Below are 22,210 nucleotides of genomic sequence, written 5' to 3'. Positions count from 1 at the left end.
CACATCACATTAGTCTAAAGTGATGATACCTGTGAAACCGAAGGCAGGGCTGTGCCAGACTGCGTCTGGATCAGCAGAAGCACTCCTCAGCAGCGTTACTGCACTTCCTTTGTGAAACCCTGACAGGTCAGGGCCATTTCTGTTGGGAAGAATGGATAACTGATTAGAAGAGGCCATTAATTCACTTCTTTGCAGGATACATCTGAGCGCACTTATAAAAACATGAAACTAAATACCATTTTCCTGACATTACATCGAGTTTACTTTGCGTCTTCTACTACTTCCATCTCATTCTACCATAAATTGGAACCTTTTTATGTGTAATTATTAACTGAAGTGTAGGAGTGGTCTGCCCAGAAAAAGTAAAACTCATCAAGTACTGCTGGGTGCTGCTATTTCATCATCAGTATTTCTTTACATACTTTTTGTGGTCAGCGGTTACTTTTTTCTTTAGTTGTTTTTGCAAGGTACAAAAGAGGTACAAAAGAGATCATAAATTAACAATATATAGGAGGAGACTGTCCAATTTCGACAAGACTGAGGAGACACAAGTTTTCCTCCATAATAACTGCGGCTGTTTTGCAGCCTGTTTGAAGAAAGCCACGCACATCTCACAAAGGTGGAGCTCTGCCTCCTGCTACTCCAGGAACATCGCGATTGCCATGAACAGCTGCTCTGGGTACGTGAAATACTGTTTGTGTCACAGAAAGCGATGAAGGTGTAGTCATGGGGAGTCACACCAGAGTCCCTGCCCCAAAGAGGTCTGAAGGACAGGTTAGGTCATCCAGTGGCTTCAAGGAGTCCTCCTGGCCACCTCCCCTCTGCTGTTTCCATTCCCAGACCAGCTTCACTCCACTATGTGTAAAATGTCTATGACAAATAAACACTGAGGGTCTGGCTTTCTTTTCATTTGAGCATGGATCAGGAATAACTGAATCCGGTGTGTTTAACCGGAGTAGAGCAGCCTAAGCGGCAGAAGTGCCTGGACCAGCCCTCACTACGTCCGACAAGAGCCACAAGTAGAGTTTGAGCGCTCGGGGTAGCCAAAGGCAGCTCTTCACTGGCTCCACCACAGCCATTTTCAAAGTCTAACAAGCAACGGCCTTGTCACAAACAGGCACACACGAAAGAGAGAAGGAACCATATTATGAATATCCTTTACCACGCACAGAAGTGAGGTCCGGGCTGGTTAGTGACCTGTACATCTCATGGCTGAGACGTGTGGGACTCTATACCATGCGTTTCTCTTTCTGTGCCCAGCACAGGAGGAACTGCTGTTGGTTAGATTCGCTGACCAGGGAAAGGTAAAGACAGAAAAAGTCCTCAAACCACCCTTGAGATACTACAGCTGCAAGAAAGAGATATGGAAAGGAGCCACAGGAGGCCATCGCCTGGAACGACGCCGGTAGGAGAGCTTCATCTTTTCCCACCATCAGCTTCAGGATCAAAACCTGCCCTTTACTGTGCTCGAAGGTCACCGGTGATAACACATGACCTATCAGCACCTTTAATGAAAAGCTCAGCTGCTAAAAGCTGATTTTAAGAGTACAAAGAGGTTTTAGATTTCCAATAAATAAACAGGCCCTTATTTAAAAATTATAAAAAAAAAAAAAAGCAGACACTGGAGTTGACAAAAATATCCTTCACCTCATAAACAAAGGAAACAGTTGAACTTTCACACAGGGTGGAATGAAAGATTTTGCAATATCTAATCCAGAAGAAGGTATTTCATTTCCTCCTAATTTCAGCAGCTGCTGCAGGCACTAAAGCATTTTTCAGTGGCCAGATGAATCCGATTCAGAAAGACTTTGAGCGCACGCAGCAGCGCGGCACTTCTCCACCCCCCGAAGTGGCTGTGTTGCAGGAGCTTCAGACGATGCACGTCTACCTTCAGCGCAGGGGTTCACCAACTCCTCGCGGGCAGATTTACTTCATGATAAACAGGGCTCGAGCATGAAGAGCTGTGGTACCTGGCACCGTATACAATACGTATACAACAACGGGAGCTGGACAGGAGGTATCTGTGTGGGGGCTGCATGCAGGACCTTCCTTTTCAAGTGATGAACTTGCAGCGTCTGCGTAGCACCAAGAATGTATATTGTAATAGCTGCCAGCTGAGTTTTCATTCAAATCACAATGAATTGCTGCAGCTTGTAACCGTTTTCTCCCACTGCAGAGACCAAAGCTCCATTAAGGCTGAGTGTGTTTCTCTGTTCTCCACCAGCTCAGGCTGGTAAGGCAGCATTTGCTGGAAGGAAGAAAAAATAATTTTAGAACGCTGCTACCTGAGCTGTCTTAGATACAGTCCCTGGCAGCAAGACCTCCTGTGGTGGTGATGGGAAAAGACAGTGCTCGTTTTCTGCAAGACGTTGATCTGCCTTTTCCACAAGGAAACTGCATGTGATCGCTGTGGCTTCACGAGCCAGCACACAGAGAGGGGCTGGCTTCCTCGGGCACTTTCGTTCTCCTCTCTGCTCTGCTCTCCTCTGCCACCCTCCCATCTCAGCATGAGTCCCGCTCCTTTTGATCTACAGTCTCCTGATGGACTCATGCCCGGAGCATCCTTGGTTATTGCCCCCGTGCAGGAGACCAGGGCTCAGGACATGGGGGTCCCGTCCCCTCCCCGGGTCACTGACAGTGTGGCCGCAGCCAGAGGGCTGGTATAAAATCACAGCAGCACATCACGCTCCCTCAAACCTCGCATCTGCTGGCTGAGAAGGGTGAAAGCAACAGACCAGATTTTCCTTGAAATGCCCTTGGGATCCAGCCGCCCAGCCCAAGGAGAAAGCAGCCGCTCATGGGAGGTTTGCTCGCCGCCTGGGGCACGACAGACAGGCCCCTGTTTACCAAGCACTTGTTGCAAGAATTTCATAGCTCCTTTGTAAAAGTGGCGTGTTTTTCTAAGGTTATGCAAAGGACAAAAGCATGATTCAAGAAGAAAACTTCGAGGAAGGATGAAAATATAACTTAAGCCCCTGCAAGAGAAAGTTTCCTGCATCATTTCCTACAGAAAAAAAAAAGGTGTGCATTGCATGGTATGAGGCCAAGGCAGTGTGCGTACGTGCTGGGACCCGGCTACGGGACCTGAAGGGAGATGGGAGGGAGGGTTGAGTTTCCAAGAGGTTTCAAGCCTTGAGGAGGCTGTACCTGCCCCTCATGCTCTAAAATCCATCAGGGGAAAATCCCAGCAACACAATCTATACAGCCAGCAGCAAGCGAAACAAGCACCAGCGAACACGTAAAAATACTGTTTTCACTTGGGCAAAATCTAATCTTACTTCATGCTAAATACGGTGAACTCTGATCAGAGACAAGACCATTGTATTCCTCCCAGGTTAGTCAGAGAAACGCTCATCCTATTTTTACCCCTTCCTCATTCCCCACTGCCATCGATAAGCAGAATATGCAAAGTGCCTTATCTCTCCTGGGGTTTCCACCAGCACTGGGACCTCCAGTTAAAAGTTCACCTTTATTTCAGAGCAAAGGCAAGATCTAAGTGTTCCTTGCCCCTTTCAGAAAACAGGGAAAACAATATTTAATCTTCATTCAGAAGCCTGGTGGGGAGAAGAGTAATGTGGAAGCAGAACTTGTTTCATTAGTGTTTAATTCATAATGATTCAACACATTCTCATAGCAATTGTTATCTGAGAAAAAACTCTTCCCCCACCACTAATGGAGACTTTCTACTGTCTACTGGCTTTGACCTACTTCTAGAAAAAGGAATTACCCCAGGGAGAGCTGCATAACGACAAGGAAGAAGACAGAAACCACCAGGTATAGCTGTCCTGTACAGGACAAGTGATTTTAAAAGCACAGCTCTCATAACAACTCGGTCATTAGTTTTTAGGTGACAAAAATAGGAGTGTCTGATAAGGAAGGACTCTCAAAATCCACATGGGAAACAGCGTGCTACAACATTTTTTAATGAACTTCAAATAGCATCTTCTTCTAAAACACAGGGTGCTCCCATCGAGCAGTCAGCTCTGCCGCAGCAGCAGCAGCAGCAGCAGCAGCCCCTGTCCAAGCTGGAGCACACCCTGAGCTCTCCAGGCGTTCGCCGAGGGCAGTCGGGCCAGTCTCCTTTCGCAAAGCCAAGAGGAACGGGAGCCACTGAAGATTTTGTCCTTTATTTTTCAAGAGCACAAAAGGAACCCCCCAATTTTGCTGTGTTCGTGCTCAGAATGAATGAACTGATTCCATGGATGCTTGGAGAGAGTCTGGGATGTAGGAGGCAGACTGGAGCACGACACAAGCGTCAGAGGACTGGCTGTACCAACTTGCAGAAAATAATTTGTTTTTCTCCCTACCCCCACCATTGCAAATATATACACCACTACTTCTGAATTCTAATTTTAATCAGCAGGAGGATCCACATGTAAAAACAGCACAAACTTTAAAATAACGTGCTGCAGTCTCTGGGCACAGAGCCCCAGGTTTGAGCAAGGCAGAGTCTTGGCATATTCTGTGCAAAGTCCTGCACCACAGCCTGGTTTGAACAGGTATTAATAGTTCTCGGCAGATCTGAACAGAGATTGATGTCACCCATTCACTGGCAGTGAAGTCTGTCAGTATGGCAGCAGGTTCCTTCCTGATAACTGGGAAATAAATTCATGCCTTGGGAAATTTCGGACGTGGTATATTTCTTGTATACAAACAAAACTGTTCAATATGATTCACTTACCTGGAAATATACATTATTTTTTTCTGCTGCTATTTCCTAGTTGACTGTCATTTCACAAACAGCTGCATGACTAATTCCTGATGCTGGCTTTGTAACCAATTGGACTTTAGGCTCCCATCCTCACATGCAAGTACAAGTCAGCTTCCTGTAGGTGTATTCCCCTGGAGAGGGCAACAGTTACATTCAACTGCAACTGTCTACAAAACCATCACAAAAACCATGGTAAGAATCCTCAGAGGTATAGGGTAAATTTTTCCAAAGCACTTTGAATGAATTAATGAAAAGTTCCAAATGAAGCAGAGAGCTTTGAGAATATTATTGCTTGTTCTCTGGTCAAAATCTAACTTTTTATTGCAGTAATGGAGCAAAACGCATGCCAGCAGGCAGTCCAGGCTCACAGGCTCTGCAGGCTATTACATCTCTATATATCCCATTGCATCCTAGAACGTGGGCTGTGCAGATAGCAACAAGAGTTTTGTCCTATGTTAGTTAAGCCAGTTACCTTTGAAAATTTGCAGTCTTTCTGTAGACTTAATCATACCCATATATAAATGAGCATCCTGCTCTAACCTGGGGTCACCCCTCCTTGAGGTCACCCTTCCTTTGCTCAGGAGCTGCATTTCAGCTCAGGGCTTTGTCCTCGCCTGAAGCCCACTCTCGGCATGCCTGTGCCATGCATTTTGCCCATCCAGACTTGACTTTCTGGGTGCAGAGGGCCGGGGGGGGTGTGTCCAGCCCCAGCTGCCACCCTCGTGCTAGAGAGTGAGCAGAGGGCTGCCTACCTGGCCTCAACAAAGTCATCTCCTGTTGCCAGCCCATTTCTTCTTCCTTCCCCATGCAGCCACTGTCAGCTGCCAGTTCCCAAGCTCTTGTTTAGCAAGGGACAAAGATAAGAGCAGAACATCAAACAGCAGTCTTCCTCTGAGAAATGCAAACACACCCTTTTCTTTTTCTCAAGCGCGAGGTTTGCTAACGCTTCCTGGTAATTACCGTCATTGTCGTGGCCGTCCTGCACATTCCCCTATTCCAGTCACAGATTAAGCAGCTGACAGGACGAGGCACCTATTCAGTAGACTTCAGTAAGCCCGGTTTTGCAGACATAAGTAACTGAAAAATAGGTTCTTTGTTGGCAGCGCCCATGCCCAGGAGCACTGCAAGGTGCGACTGGCCCACGCACCAAGGAAGTCTTGGCTGGGCAGCACAGGATGGAGCCGGGCTTTGCTCCCTTCCCCTAGGAACCACGCGCTCTTAGGAGGGGTCTTTGTTAGGCGTGCATTTGGTAACAGGCTCTACCACACTGCCAGCTCCTAAATCACAGTGCTGGAACCAGAGGGCTAGGTGGGAGTGTGCAGCATGCTGGGGCTCACCGCGCGTTCCTTCGGCCCCAGACCTCAATCCCCACCAAGTTCATGTGTCGTCCACCTACGGTGCAGCTCCTCTGCCTGGTCTGAGTGCCCTTGGGCAGGCCCGGAGCAGATGGGGCAGTGGCAGTGCAAGGACACGCAGGGATGCTCCAGTGTCACACAATCCCCATGAGGGACACGCAGCTGAACACTGGCACCCATCAGGACCCTCCACGGGGCTTCCAGCAGGCTCCTGCCGGGGCGTGACAGGGAGCAGGAAGGAGGGCTGCCACATCCTTCCTCTGCTCTGCACCATCTTCCTTCCTTCGGACGGAATTAATTAGGCTCTGCGCTTGGATTAAATTAGAGACAGTAAAGTAGATTTCCTTGCTCTGATTTGAATCTGAGCACCTCCCCATTTTTTTCCTCGCTTGCCTTGAAACAAGATGATGCTGGCCATGAGGGCAAATAGAGAAAATCGGGAGCACCTTTTCCTAAGGAGCCAGCTCTGCCCTTACAGACAACCAGAAAAGGGGCAGGGGGAGCAACACTGAGCAAAAATTTCCCTGTAAGCAACAGCTTCTTTCCAGGTTATGAACTTTTTTCCCTTTAAATAAAAATAAAGCATGCTTATATTTTAACTAACTCAGTAAATGAAATCACTAACGAGGAAGCAAACAGACCGTTAACAGCCAAATGAGGAGATTGCTTTGACTTAGAAGCATCTCTGCAACTATTTAATTGCTTGAAGGCTAAGCAATAAAGCACTGTAGGAAATTCCCCGGGTCTCTCTTCCAGATGCCAACATACCTTTTTTCCTGAATTGTAAAAAAAGAATGAGGTCATTAACATCATTTAAATGTTTATTGGTGGGTAAGGAAAACAAACATAAAGAATGTCTTTTCCCCTACTTGATCTTTCCTTCGTGTGTGAAATTTAGATATATAGCTGTCTACAACTTTAGACAAAGCCCTTTCAGTAGTCCCTATCAGTTATTCATGTCTCTTCTCCCTCCCTCCCATATATCAGCAAAGAAATGTTCTCATGAAATTGCAAATAAAATAAAAAAAGGAGCACTGGTAAATAGGAGGCACAAAGATGGAGATATAGATCATCAGCTCAGTGCTATGCAGACCAGGAAACAGATCAGCCATTTCCACGTAAAGCACCGAGTTTTGAAATCTCATCAAAGGCAAGTCTTTGAAACACTTCTCTAAAATGATGCATTACCTACTAAACATTTTACACCATGCTGTGTTGAATATGAAGATAACAGCTGAAAATAAGCAGTATTTTCCCAGCAACTTTGATACAAATTGTGTCTTTGCAGAACTGGCAGCACAACAGCACTTAACATCAGGCAAAAGACTCAAGATGCATTTCAGATATGCTACGAAACAGCCTGGAAGGAAGAGGATGTGGAGAGGTAAATCTTTGTAGGGGCAGGAGCTGCTAAGGAGAAAGTTCTGGGGCCACAACTGCCTGAAGGGACATGAAAAGGGCTGGTGCTGCCTGAAGGGGAAGAGAAGGAGGGAGAGGAGGCAAAAAACTATCCCAGCCAGCCAATACAAGATTTCTTAAGATGATTTTTTGGTCTACCTCTACCCCAGCCATACATTTGTTTGCATTAAACAAAACAATCATATTTTTCACTTGACTTGCAGAACATAAGAGTTGAAAAGTAGAAATGGATATGTTCTAGAGTGCATTGTCCACAGTGGGAGACTTATCCTGTCACCTTGAAACCTCTAATGCCATAACAGTAGCGAGCCAAAAAGAAGGAAAAGAGCACGTCTGTGCTGCCCTCTGACTTTTCATCCTCTGAACCTCTGTCAAGAACTTCCCAAGGCCACTGTGTCTCGGAGGCTGGCTGTGGGGTGCGCTTCAGGCAGTCAAACCAGTCAAAAGCTTCATCTGCCATTTTAGCAAGGTGCCAAGCCGCAGATAATTCACCTTTCCAAGGGGTGAGAGACCCAGCTCTGAAGCTGATGCCATGCTGGACCATCATCCAGGTTCGTTCGGAGCTGGGTCGCTGTCCTCACGCGCTTGCAAAGCCTGTAGCTCCCCCACAGTAAAACGAGAGCTGCCGAATGTCCGCTGGAGACCGAAGAGCTGGGGCAAGGCCGAGGCTCTCCTTCAGCCCTGAGCAGTCCGGCCGCACCCAGCCGCAGGTGAGGGCTCACTTCTTCCATCTCCCTGCCCTGGTGTAACACATGCAGATGCTCTCAGGGAGAGGCATGTAAATCCTTCCTCAATATAGTTTTGCAAGTACGTGACAGGTGTTAGAACGCGTAAAATTTGATATGGGCGTGTTCTGCTACAGGTACGTGAGTTGGAATTGAGTTATATACATTCGCTTGCTCTTTAAATCACACTGTTGACAGTATCACTGTGCTGGAGATAGCACTGAGGTGCCCTTTGCCGGCACGTAGGAGAGCTGCTCCGTGCCACAAGCTCTGCCGCACACTATATACATATACATACATATATACACACATACAGACACGAGGTGGACAAGCGCTGGCAGAAGGCTCATGTCGCCGCACCATGTGAAGGAAAACCCGCCCCATTCTCCTCAAACCCAAGATTCAGAGCCTGCTGCTGTATTGGCAAAAAACATCAGGAACGCTGGCCGAGCCTCCTCACCCAGACCCGGGAAATGCCCCGTCCCTCATCCAGCGCCCGGCCGGCGGTATAGAGAGGGCCGGCCGAGGCCCCGGGCCCCCCGGTGCCCGCCGGGCCGCACCGCCCCCTCCCGCCTGAGGGAAACCGGGGCCAATTCAAATGGCGGCCTCCCGCGACGGCCGCCCCAGCCCGTGGTGCACCGCGGTGCCAAGATGGCGGCGCCCAGCGAGGGCCGGTCTGGTCGTGGCGCCTCGCCGTTTCTGGGCACCGAAAGCGGCCCGTTCGCTTTCCCCTTCCCCGTCCCGCACGGCACCGCGAGCTCCGGGGCGGAGGAGCCGTCCAAGAAGCCGTGCCGAGCCTGCACGGATTTCAAGAGCTGGCTCCGGGAGCAGAGGAAACGGGCGGCCCCCGGCGGCGGGGTGAGGCGGCGGCTTTCCCGCGGGGCGTGGGCGCGGCGGCGGGAGCCTCCCCTGTCACCCCTGGGAGGGGGGGAGGGGGCTGCCGTACCCCCAGCCCCTGCAGAGCTGTGACGTGAGCTTCCATCTTGCCCCCTAAGTGTGACGGGGCTGTGTGTGTCCCCCTCCTCGGGGTGCGAAGGGGCCAGGGGCAGGGTTTGCCCTCTGTGGGAGTGTGAAGGGGGCCTCCATCTTCTCCCCACCCGGTGTGCAGAAGGGCTCTGCCGTTGTCCTCCCACCTATGTGCAGTGGGGCTCTTTCCCCACCAAGCACCGTTGTTCCCTCACAACCCTCTCTCTTGCTCCAGGACCCAACGGTTGTGGAGGAGAAAGAGCCACCGCCGGACTGTCCCCTCGACAGCGAGCAGCTGGGCCGTAACACCTGGGCATTCCTGCACACCATGGCAGCGTACTATCCTGACCACCCCACTGGCACCCAGCAGAAGGAGATGAGTGAGTTCATCAATCTCTTCTCCAAGTTCTACCCCTGTGAGCACTGCGCTGAGGATCTGAGGGAAAGGTGAGTTGCTTTGTCAGGGTTGTTTTGGTGGCTGCTGCTGAAGGGGCTAGCCTGAAATGCTGGGCTGCAGCAGCTATTTGCATATAAGCAGCTCTTCCTGCAGTTGGGGTAGCTACTTGAACTGGTTTCTTCCATTATTGCATAAATCAGAGATACACTTACTCAGAAAACAAATACCTTCTTTTGTGCTGTTAGGTTGTGTGCTGCCTCGAAGGCATCCCTGAGGTGATTTCAGAATTTTCCAGTTCAAACTGTACTTGTTCTCAGTTATGCAATTATACTGGGACTTGAAATATTTGGCTTTCAGGAGGCAAGTGTTCTTCTACCCCAGAAAATCCCCTTTATTGGCACCAGCAGCAGTGGAGGCAAAGACCAAAATGGGCTGTGATGTTTGATAAAGTTTGCTACTCCTGTTACTGTCAACTTGTTTCTTGAAAGTCTCAACTCCTCTTTTCTGGATGATGACCATGCAAAAAAAATAATTGAAACCTAATTATTGACTTAGCAGGCATCACACAGCAAAAGAACTGCTCAATATTTTTCATTTATTATTCTACCTTTTTTTTTAATTCACTGTTTTGATGAACCCAAGTATGTCTTGCTTTTTATCATAGATAAGCTGTTTGACTCCTGAGTCTTTTCTAGTTGACAAGACTAGGCACAAGGAAACCAATCCAGTTGCAGCCATTGGTATTTTATAGTGGAGGTTTGGCCTCTGATAATTACTGATTTCTGGGTTCTCTTTGGGACTCATCTTGCAATAACAGAAGAGGCGACTGGCTGGCTGTGTGCTATGTGCCTGCTTTAGGTATTGAAGTTGGTGACTGTATAGAAGTAACATTTATTTCCTGTTCCCTGTTTGCAGATTACATACAAATCAGCCTGATACTAGCAACAGAAATAACTTCTCCCAGTGGTTGTGTCGTCTTCATAATGAAGTGAACAGGAAACTGGGGAAATCTGAATTTGACTGCTCTCGTGTGGATGAACGCTGGCGAGATGGTTGGAAAGATGGTAGTTGTGATTAATCCGTAGAGACTTCTTTGGAAAACTAACAGACCAATTCAATCTGGTGTTCTGTCACTACAGAGGTGTGTGCGAGTGAATAAATGTGTGTTTGCATGCTTGTGTGTGCGACTGATACGGCTTGTGGGAATAAAGGTAAACCAATTATAAAAGTAAATTTGAAAATCTTATCCTAATAATATTTTGATAAATGATTACATAAATATATTACTTAAGGGATTGAGGCCTTACATGTAACACAGGAATAGTCAGAAAAATGTGAAATTAAATCACTGACAAACTCATGGAGACTTTTTCATTATGACATTTCCTTATTTTAGGGGCATTTGCTTATTTCTGTGACTAGAATTTGTTTTCCCTGAACGCAGTTGTAGAGGGCTGCCCTGTGGTATTTTACGTTTATCTACAGGCATTATCCTCATCTTTTAAAAAGTGCATCCAATTCATTGTCACTTTTAATTTCTGTTCTGATAGAGCAAATTCATGCTGTGTTTTGTGCCAAGTCTGTACCCCTTGATCTCTCCTTCCAGGACCCCCAATGTTTGTTGTCAAACTTGCATCCAGCTCCTTTGATAAAAGGTCTGAAGGCAGGTACATTATTTTAAATACTAAAATCATGGAACACAGATCTCACTTTATTTTTGTGTTTCAACTTACCACATAAGAGGACCTTGTAGAAAGGGAAACTAAAACGAGACAAAAAAAAAAAAAAAAAAAAAAAAAAAAAAATGAAACCAAACCTCATCTGATGAATGGAATGAAGTATCAACTGGGTGAAACTCAAATGTTTTAAATTTATTAAATTGGATATAGATATGGTATGATGATAAGTTCTACTAACTACTTACTCTTAAAGCAGACAGCCTCTTCATCTCTGCTGTGAACTTTTGTCAGTTGTGAATATAGCTTGAGACTGATGCCTGTAATGAAGCATATTCAGCTTTGTTTAACATACAGTATTTCTGAGATGTCACTTGTGCTTTGAAATTCTTAATTGGTACTTGCTGACCTGGTTGATATTCTGGTGTTATCCCCTAGCTAAAAACCTCTCTAGAACAGAAGTTTACAAGCTCCCCTGCAGTGTTTGAGTCCTGCTTAAGACTGTGTTGTCAGCTTTACATAGTATTTATTGCACAGGGGACTCAAAGGAGTCCCCGGGGTTGATTCCCTCTGTAGAAACTGGTCAGAATCCATGCTGTGTCTATTTTTCCTGGTCAGCTATACTGCATCGGTGTATTGATACATAAATGTGAATTTCAGATTCAAGTGAAATAGCAGCATAAATGATTTACACCACAATGCATATAGACACATCTCTTTTTATAAAGAGCTTACAAGAAAAAAGTCAAAATAATTTCAAGTTCTTAAATTAGATAGTGATATCATACCCTTACTGCATTTCTGGCTGTGAAAAATTTGCAGGAGTTTGCACAAACCATGACAATAGTAGGCTTTTCCCTTCTGTAATTCCTGCTCAGGTTTTCTTGTGTGTTTTAGTGAGCTTCCTTATTTCACGCACTACAGTACGTTTGTAAATTTACTCTTGCTGATAGAGCGAGTGTTACCTGGAAATGTTAATTGTACTTTTATAATAAAATTAGAGTGATGACAGCTCCTATCTAAGAACTTTGTTCTTCAAACGTGCGAGCATGGGCTCCTTAGTATTTAGAAAAGCAATAAGAGCTTTGGAAATGCATTTTAATGTTTTATGGTGTCTTCAAGTTCTTTCAAGGTGGACCTGTTAAAACAGTACGAGACAAATTTTATGGACTGGTTATTACTGAAGTTTGTATGTAATAACGTTCCTAAACACAAAACTGATGATAAGGTACTTCATGAAGTACGTGATCTGACTTATGACTTAAAGGTATCATTCAGGTTATTAAAAGTGCTCAGAAAATTTCCCTATTAGCATGCTGAGGTTCTCAGAACAAATAAATTCCAGCCCTGTTTTGGGTGGGTTTTTTTTAGTAATAAACTCAATCCCCAAAGTGAAGCACACTGATACGCACTAGTGTGAAGAGGACCAACAAAAAGGCTGTAGCTTCCCCTCCTTTGTCAGGCCTGACCTAAATGACGCAGTTCTGTCAGGACAGCTTTAGCGGCTGGGGGTGTGGGCAGGCATTTTCTTCTGGACTTGGTTGTGTTAAAGGAGGAATTTACCGTTCTTCCTTTCCAATCTGCCCTTGACTAGTCTTTGTGACAGTTTCATCACCCATGGAGCAGATGATGATATTTCTTCCTAATTCACTTCAGGGTAAATGAGCAGGTTGGTAAAAAGCCTGTCTCATCCTTTTTCATCTTCATACTGCAAATGGGCCAGGCTGGTGAGCTGCACGCACTTGTGTGAGCACGCTTGATCTCTGCTGCCGAGTCCTAGGACCGCTGCTGTCTTGTGGATTGGTGATAGGCAGGCGCATGGTAATCTTCTGCCATGCTGCAGCATCTGTCCATGTGTTAAAGAGTGTAGAGAGAAAAATAAACATGTATCCTGCTCAAAATCATGGGGAGCGGCTGTGGCAATGCAAATTTTTTGTCACCTTGTGTTGTTCAAGCAAAAGTCCCTTCTGTCAGCACATACTGTTCTGCTGTCCTGGCAGTGGTGCAGGGGTAGGGGAAGAGCCTTAAAGCTGAAGCCAGGGTCTTTAGCAAATGCTTCCTAATAATGAGGCCACCAGCTGTGGCTGCTAGGATGTTATTAGGCCAGTTTGTAACTTTGTGAAGTGGCCACTTGGTAAAATCTGTGCTTGCACTCTGTTCTCTCATGTTTATGGCTTTGCAGAAGAGCTTTGACTTAGATGTTTCTCAGGCATATCATTGTCTCTGTGGATGTGACACTGCGGGGAGGGGGGATTTTTCTGCTGCTTATTTGTACCACATCTGAAGTTTTAATCTTATGTAAGAAATTTCTATTGAAGATACTGGTATTTGTGTACAGAGAATTGTGAATTATCTTCTAAATGCACTTGATTAAATCTAGTTTTAAAAATATCTGTATTATATTTCCTGTTGATGTGAAAATAATAAAGCAACTGAGTTCATTCTTGGCTTCCCTACTGACCTTAGGAAGAGGCATCATATTGTGGTGGTGTGTCTAACCTTCTGTATACCAGTATATTACTGTCTGAGCTTGATTGCTCAGCTGAGGTTGTGTGATGCTGTGTGTGTATTGATCAGGCAAGGTGGGCCTGCAGCTCTTCTGTTTCTGTTGTGCTGCTGACTTGACGCAATTCTCTGTGGGCCAAGAAGCTACAAAAACGCAGTGATTTTGTACAGCAGGTCCTTCCCCATCAGATGGGAGTTCGGTTTTATGTGGGGGACCAGTGGGATTTTGTAGGGGGTTCATGGTTTTTTTGTATGTTTCTAACAGCATTAAGGGTAGCATTACATTTGGGAGAAGCTCAAATCTTGATGCATTTGAGCAGGATGGCAGAGGAGGATGTTATCTACGGAAAGGCAGTGTTTGTTAACTCCACTGCACAACCATGCACACCCCATCACATTTGCCAGAAAGGGGAACTTGCTTCCTATCAATATGAGGAGCCCTTGCAAGACAAAGCACAGTCAGGAGCAGGTGCTGCCTAAGGAGCTTGTGGGACCTTACTCAAGAGCTGCTCCTGTGTAATAGGCACCTGGCTAACCTTTCAGCTTCACAAAGGACTTGCTGTTTCCATGGACTGGTTAGCATTCATAGCTGTACTTTTTTTTTTTCTCTTCTTTTTCTTTTTGTTCTTCCCCCCTCAAAAGCAAAGAGCAGGGAGCCTCAAGGGAATTGTCCATTTCATGAATGGGAGGCAGAGTTGCTTGAGCAAGTAACAAGTGCAGATGCTGGCAGAAGCACCGCCATGCCTTTAATATTTTTCTAGGGATTAGCTGTTCCTTTGCAGCATGTTGGGTGTATACAGTCTCCTGTTTACAGTAAGATTCCCGAGAGCCGCTTTGCTTGCATGTGTCTTTTGCTCCAGCCTGTTACGGGCAGCGTGTGATAATTTCTTCCTGTTGAAGTTTTACAGGCTTGGAGAGGGTCAGGTTTAGATTTTGGGTTGGGTTTTTTTGCCCCTTCCTATCAGCATTGATATTTTTCCATTCCTGGAATGGCTGCTGAGGTTTTTTGTCTGAATGATGGAGAAGAGCTGTTCAGTATTTTGTGTAGTCAGGAATAAGCACTTCAGTAGAAACTGCCAACAAGGTTGTGTGAAGTCAACTCTTGCTTTTGTAGGCTAACAGGAAATATAATAAAGCAAGTAAAGCAAACCCATAGCTAATAGCATGTAGGCAAGTCAGCAGTTAGAATGTAGAGGACTGTTCGAGAGGACGGGGTCAGCTGGAGGTAAGCTGGAGCACTGACCTGCACTGGCAAGTCCCTCAGGGAAGTGTACGCGACCACCACGTGCCGATTCCAGGCTGGCTCACAGCCAGTTCAGGTGTGTCTGCACCAACGCACGGTTAATTCGCAGTCAAGGGAGCCGAGAGGTGATGGTGGCTAGGATGTGGCATGCATCTATTGCATGTCAGAAAACTTGCCACAACTTGCAAAACTCTGGACCAAAGGTTGCTTCCTACCAGCAAAGGATAAATGGGACTCAGTACCCTTATCTGTGCTGATACTGGAGTATCTGTTATTGCTGTCAGTTCTTCATTTTTGTAATTGTTCTTAATGCTTCCAGAAGTAAAGTCTAACAAGCAGCACTAGTATTTGCCAAGCTTTGAAACTGTTCTGTTCCCTTTGCTGTATGGCAACCCTGGCTGCACTAACTGGGCTACCGTAGGGTAGCTAATACAGCCCGGAAAGTTACGCCGGCGTTTGTCCGGGCTCACAGCATCTGGCGTGGTCTAGCACTTAGACAGTGGTCCTGCCACTTGAGTTCTACGCGTGCCTCTCACGACTTTGCTTCGTTGCTTCCTGCTGAAAGGTGCCCTCTGCCTCTGTGCGTTGTGCTAGTGCAGGCTGTTGGTTTTCCTTTAGAGCACTCCTAATACAGAAGCTTCTTCCTCGTCCCAGGTTTTTCCTCCCATATATCACATACCATCGTGCTTCTTGACTTCTGTTTGTTACTGCAATGTGTTTCACAGGTGTGAAGCTATGGGGAAAATTTGCTTTGCATCTTAACCAAGCCAACGGTAGAGGGCAACAAAGCATGTGTTTTGTTGACTTTGCTGTCTCTTGCACTTCTCTGGAATAGCAAACTGTTCCCTCAAATGTTTTACCTCACGCTAGACCCTTTCCTGTAGTCTTGGGAAGAGATTTTGATGACTTCAGTTACTTTTCAAACTAGTGTGCAATACCTCCTTAATGAGGTGTTATTTCTCTGCCTGCAGCTAAAATCTGCACTTGGAAGTATAAAACACTGTCTGGATGCTATTTCCAGCATGTTTCCTACCAATCTTCAGCCTATAGCTGGTCATATATGGAGAAGTTCTGGCTTTTTTTTATCAGGCCATTAGCTGATTGGAAAGGGTGGATGAATTTTATCTGATAATTTTGTAACGGTCACTTTCTTGTACAGAGCACTGTGTGTGTAATATAGGACATTACTTGCTTGTAGGAAAGCTGCGACCAGCCTTCCTTCAGAGGTCCTCTTGGTGGCAGGGGCTGCGTTGGGTTAGATCCCGTGGCTTGCTTTGTTCCTCCTGTGGCCCGAGCCAAGAGCACACGGGAAGCAGATGGGAACCAGATGTGTACCTTGCTTAAAGGCAAGCTGGTTCATGCTGGCACAACTCAGTTGTGCCACGCACAAGCTCCCATGGGCTTATGCACAGAACAGACATAGGCAAGGGGAACGGTACACAGCAGTCATGAAACAGGTATAATTTTTAGTTGGAGAAGGGATCAAACTTACTTGGCATGGTTGTCATCTGCTTTGGATGCTTTATGGAGGAAAAAGAGGATTTGGAAGGAAGATCACAAGATAGTCCTGACTTCAGCAAAGCTGTGCCTTTTGAGATACAGGGATGCAACCCAGCCTTTCTGCATGGGGAGAGGTAGGGAGAAATCCCATGGAGTTTCATGGGAGCCTTGCTTTGAATTAGCTGATCTGAGAGAAAGAAAACAGCTGAGTTAAATTAATGTCTTTCCCACAGCAGACACCAGGTGGCTGTTTCATGCAGTCCCTCAAAGCTTCCATTTTTCCCAGAACTCCAAGCTTTAGGTCTAAACTCAAGTCCCAGTAGTGGATGGGGACTTTACTTTCAAATGCCAAGTACGGTGAGGCAAAGCCGGGCTTTCCCTGCTTCTTCCATCCTTAACATCTGGCCCAAGCTAATACTAGTGTGAAAAAGGGGATTCTGTGACTGGACCTCATGTCATGCTGATGAGGTAAAAGATACACAAGGTATATGAGACAAGGCCTATATGGCTAAAGCACATGGCTAGAGACTCAAGAGATCAAAATTCAGTTCTTAGTCATAAGCTTCTTGCTGGGCTCCAGGTAAGTTACTTCATCTTCGGTGGCCACACTTCTACTTCTGCAAAATGGGGATAAAAATACCAGTTTCACCAGCCTTTGCCTGTATTTCCTATTTAGATGACAATCTCTTTCGCGGGGGCTATTTAATGTGCTTGGACTGCATAGTCCTGGGCCCGAGATTGTTCACTACAATAAAATCATTCATCTCAATCTGTCCCACAAATCCCCGTTATGTTGGGTTACATCTTTCTTTTAAATCCAAGGACCTGGTAAGCATTCGCTGTGTTAAGAAACGAAACGTTTCTTATTTTCAGTATATCACTACAAATACCACATTCATTACACAAACATCGTGGCCCTTTTCTCCCCCAGAACTTGAGCTGTGGATCTTGCGTTCTTGTGTAACACGAGCAGAAATGATAATAACAAAAGGACTGAGCTGTGAGAGCTCCTTTAGCAGCAAAGCTTGATGTAGCTCAAATGAGAACTGTAGAAGCTCTGCATGTCAGAGCACGGCTCAAGCTGCTCGCGGGCTGCCCTGTGTCCTTGTAGCTGTCAGCTCTGCTCACATTACCGTACCTGCTTAGCTGCAACACCGAGCAGGTAGCAGATGACGAGCACCGAAGTCAACTTGTTGGTCAAGCCCTACACGATGTGACTTGCTGTTGTGGTCCTAAGGAGGTCAGTTTGGGAAACAGCTAAGGATCTTATTTCCCTTTCATCTAACTCCTCCCGAGGTGGTGTGCACCTTCCTGAGCCCAGCGACTGAATCAGATTAGATTACTGGTTTGCCAAAACCCCCGAACTTTTCATGGTATGTAATATTTTGAGAAGAAGCAAAGAATAAGTTTACTAGATGAGACATCAAGCCTGCAATTGCACCACTGGAAAGTGTTTTGAAACCCGTTGGGGTTTTTGTTCAGTTTGGTTTTTATGCCAGTACTGAGATATTAACTCTTCTGTTCAAAACGAATGCTATCTCAATTAATTGAATCCTGCTATCCAAATCTTCCCTTGGTGATTTCAGTTAGTAAAGTTTTCTGCCTTTTTTTATAGCATGCTTATCTTGTGTTTGTACTTGTGCAGTAACTGCTGAATCCCACCTGAGAAATGGCAGCTTTTCAGAAGTGGATGAGTAACCAGCTAATAAATGATCTTCCAGATATTTTTGGATCTCTCAGGGTGGATGGAGGGCATTAAGTAGCTTTCCAGTGATAGTGTGCTAAGGTATTGCTGATCAGGAAGTCCATTCTCTCTGTTACTGGACACTGAATTTCTAAGCATCTCTCAATATTTCCATCAACTCTCTTGTTTTTCTAGAGACTAATGGCTGAAAGCAACATTAGCCAAACTCTAATGAATGCCAAGCAAAGCATTTCAGAGTAACAAGTAAATGAACATGCATCAAAGTACCACTTGAAGCGTGCTGCCCAGGGAATGTGAAGGGCAAGCCGTTTTACCACCCACGCTCGTGCAAAAGACAGTGTCAGACCTCGCGGAGCTGCTGAAGTCGGTGGGCTGTAAACCATGGCCAGAGCCTGGCCGGCTCCCTCGGGCTGCGTGCTGCAGAGAGCCCGCTTCCAGCTTGCTTGGATTGCTCGGCCAAAGGAGCATCACTATAAATACGTTGTCAAAGCTGTTCTGAGAGCAGGGCAGTTTTACATCACAATTTTATTTGAAAGATGTTAAGTAGAAAGTGTGGCTGATTGTTTTGCCTGCTAAATCAGGAAGAGCATCCCACTGCTACCCTCTGCCACAGAGAAAATACGGTCGGTCCTGCTAACGAAATCATATTAACTCATCTTCTCCATTACTGGGCTTCCCATGGGCCAGGTCCCGATCCCAGCGCCGGGATTGCGAAGCAGAGTACGATAGCCTCAGCCATCTGCTTGAAAATTTTTGCAAATACATTCTGCTTCACAGAGCGATGCTAGCATTGCTTACAGCCGTTCAGCTGATAACAGGTAACTTGGTAAGCTTTATGAATTGGTTATGTTCAGCCATATGCCCTTGAAAAACATCGCTGCTCTGTGCTCTGTAGAGCTAGTTGAAATCAGCCCTTAGCTGGGTGGGTAGGGCTGACTCGAACAGGCTTCGAAGAAGGAGAAAGCCCCACATCTTGTCTCCTCACGGTTGTCATGTCCATGTGCTTACCCCTGGGTAAGAACCTGATCCCTTTTTTGTGTTGGAAACAAAGATTAAGAAGTCAGCATGACTACAAGAAGTGTGAGGCAAGCCCATGTTTTGTACCACCCTTAATTAAACTCATGTAAAATCAAAACACGGACAGATTTCAAGCACTTGTCTGCGTGCCGCTCTGTTTGCTCCCTGTTGCTGAAATCCAGGGAGAACGGTAAATGCAGACGGAACTTGTTCAAACTGAACAAACGCTCTGGAAAGTGCCATTCCCAAACGCTGCTCTTTTCCCCCATTTGATGGGGAAAATGTTTGAGATGCAATATCCTTTCCCACTACTGGCTGGCTCTGGGTATCAGTTAGCTTATTTGCAGCAATAGGAAGTGAAACAGAAATACAGTTTGCATGTAGGCTAGAGATAGCTACTGTGCTTTATCTGCACTGTAGCAGGGGAAAAAAGCTAGCACAACATGACGTGAAAAATGATTGTATAAATATACTCCACACAGTAGAAGTTGGGGAGATGAACCTCAGAGAAAGAGGACAAGTTTAGAGGCAGGAATTGCAGTGGGGATCTTGCCTGATGCATCACGGTCATGCCCTGAAATGTATAAACCATATATCTGTCTGGAAATGGTTACGATTTATTCTACAGTAGCATCTAAAAGATTCAGGCAGTATCTTGGTTGTCCAAATATGCCTGTCCCAGTCGGGCCAGATGAGCTCGGCAAGACAGTTTAGAAACCACAAGCAGACCCCAGAAGTCCAGCTGATTCCCTGAGCAGTACCCCAGGAGCGCGCTGCTCTCCTGCACGTACCACTTACCGTACAGCTTGCTTAATGCCATTGGCTTTCTGAGGGTCTGTCCGCAGTCTTTTACGTACGCGAGCTGCTCGCGTTGCAGAGCCCCACCTGGGATGTATGGGGTGGCAATGCCTGTACGGGACACCCGCTCACGGGGCGAGGTGTGGGGCGTGCTGAGCCCAATGCAGAGAAGGAGCATTCCCTGGCACTGGGCTCCCCCGGGGAGCAGGGCTGCCCTCGCCTCCGGACGCAGCTCTGGGCTGAGAGATACAGGATGGTTTGTTCTCAAAGCACAAAAATGATTTTTGAAGACACTGGAACAACCGCTTCTAAACTGGTGAAGCTGTTTGAAAATCTCACCTATGGTAATCCCTTCGAGTAAATACGGTCTTTGTTCTTAATCTGCAATTCAGGGATGAGCTGGCGATGCTTTTGATGCTGGGGTGCAATCCCTGACCAGCCCCGGGTGAAGAAAGCCCTGCCAGAAGAAAGCGGGAGGGACTAACCTGGCGTTCTCTTCACAGCCGTTTCTTTTTGGCATAGTAAAATGTGATTTCTACTGAGCTGGTGACATTGAGGAACGAAAGGCTGAATTCTGCTTTTCCTGCTAAGAGTCAGAAATAGATCTGGAGAGATGATGACTCACCTGTAATTGAGAAAAACTGAATGGCATCATCATGAGTTTTAACAGTTAGATTCTGATTCCACCTGCCAGAAAGAACAGACCAGCAAAGCTGCAAAAGGCCAAACTGAGCTGGAGATGGTGCTGAGCGCGCGAGAATCCTTCGCTTTGTTACAGCGTTTTGCATGTAAGGGGCCTAATGCGCCCGCTACACACATACCCTGTGTGATCCCGCGGCAGCGGCACCGGTCCCTGCATGGGGAAACGGGGCTGTATAGACAGGGGGTCGGGAGGAGAGCTGGTGGTGGAACCACGAGAACCCCCCCCAGCCCCAACCAGAGGCCTGCTCCGTGCCAGCAGTGCATGCGTACTCCTCCCTGCGACTTTCCCTGCAGTTCCCGTCCGAAGCAGAGATGATGTCAGAGTTGTCATGGCATCGGTATCTATGGAACCAGGATCATCATCACGGTGCTACGAAAACTAACTCAGGAGATGGTCCTGGAGCCGCGGGGGGGAACTCCCTTTGCAGTAATTGAGGGTTTCCCTTTGTAAGGTTCCTCTCTTTTCCCTCCTTCCCAATGTCCCAGGGGAGGGAGCGGGGACAGGGCTTGGCCTCCTCCCGTCCCATGACAGCTCTGGGTGCTTCCTTTCCTGCTCGAGGGAAGCAAGAGCTTCAGCGCCATCAGCCTTCACTTCCCTTTTCTTGCACCAGCTAACGGGTGGGTAACAGCGTGCCTTGCTGCGAAGCAGCCGCCAAACCTTTCCCTCCGCCACGCAGACGGGCTGCTCTCAGCCAAAGGCCCTGAGGGAGCTGCCAGCGGAGGACCTGGCTCATGCCGTAGGTCAGAAAGCCCTGCCTGCATTGAGGGTCTCGCTCCCCGGAAAAGGTGACAACAGACAACAGCCCTTTCTGCTGTCACATCTGCCTGTCCCTGCTATCAGCCGGGACACCAGTGGGGCTGGGCAGAGAAAGGGTGTTTATCTTAGGGGAACCAAGGTGTGCATCTGCAGCAGAAGTGAGCTGAGCAGCGTGGTGACCTCCCTGTGCGCCAGGCCATGGCATCTCCCTCCTGCCAACGGCCCAGGTACTTACAGCCGCATGGCTTGCCCTGGCCATAGCACAGGTAGCCCTTGCCACTGCACAGTGACGCTGGCCTAGCGCGGTGGCCCTTGCAACAACACCCTACCGCTGGCCATGGCGCGCTACCCCCAGAAGCAGCGCGGTGACCGTGGCCGTAGCACGGTGACCCTGGCTGTGGCAAGGTATCCTGGCTGTGCCGTGGTGTCCCCAACCGCGGCGCGCTGTCCCCGGACATAGCACAGTGACCGTGCCTACGGCACGGTGCCCCCGGCCACAGCACGGTGCCGCTGGCTGCCCGCGGTGCCCACGGCCGTACTGCGGTGCCCACGGCCACAGCGCGGTGCCCACGGCCGCATCCCGCCGCCCCGGGGCGCAGCTCGGCATCGCGGGGGGCGGGCTGCGCGCCGGGCGCGCGCACCTGCCGGTGCTTTCCCACCCCCTCCGCCCGGCGGGTGGTTCCTCCCGCTGCCCGCACGCGACGCTGCGGACGAACCCACGCGGGAGGCGCGCG

General features: G+C 47.4%; 1 protein-coding gene across 1 annotated transcript; it reads left to right on the top strand.

Moving 5' to 3' along the window:
• Positions 1-8,830: 8,830 nt before the first annotated feature.
• Positions 8,831-13,690, top strand: GFER (growth factor, augmenter of liver regeneration). Its single transcript, XM_075767523.1, has 3 exons — positions 8,831-9,068; positions 9,412-9,623; positions 10,489-13,690. The coding sequence occupies exons 1-3, from the start codon at positions 8,862-8,864 to the stop codon at positions 10,649-10,651; spliced, it is 582 nt and encodes a 193-aa protein (XP_075623638.1). The 5' UTR covers positions 8,831-8,861; the 3' UTR covers positions 10,652-13,690.
• The last annotated feature ends 8,520 nt before the right edge of the window (positions 13,691-22,210 follow it).

The sequence above is a fragment of the Balearica regulorum genome, chromosome 15, assembly GCF_011004875.1.
Source record: "Balearica regulorum gibbericeps isolate bBalReg1 chromosome 15, bBalReg1.pri, whole genome shotgun sequence".
Classification (NCBI taxonomy): domain Eukaryota; kingdom Metazoa; phylum Chordata; class Aves; order Gruiformes; family Gruidae; genus Balearica; species Balearica regulorum.
The sequence above is the reverse complement of the archived record's forward strand: the minus strand, read 5'-3'. Positions and strand labels throughout refer to the sequence as shown.

Excerpts from the sequence above, each read along its gene's own strand:
- GFER (XM_075767523.1), top strand. The coding sequence starts at position 8,862 with ATGGCGGCGCCCAGCGAGGGCCGGTCTGGTCGTGGCGCCTCGCCGTTT. Across the intron at positions 9,069-9,411 it reads GGGCGGCCCCCGGCGGCGGG|GACCCAACGGTTGTGGAGGA; the intron begins GTGAGGCGGCGG and ends CTCTTGCTCCAG. Across the intron at positions 9,624-10,488 it reads GCTGAGGATCTGAGGGAAAG|ATTACATACAAATCAGCCTG; the intron begins GTGAGTTGCTTT and ends CCCTGTTTGCAG.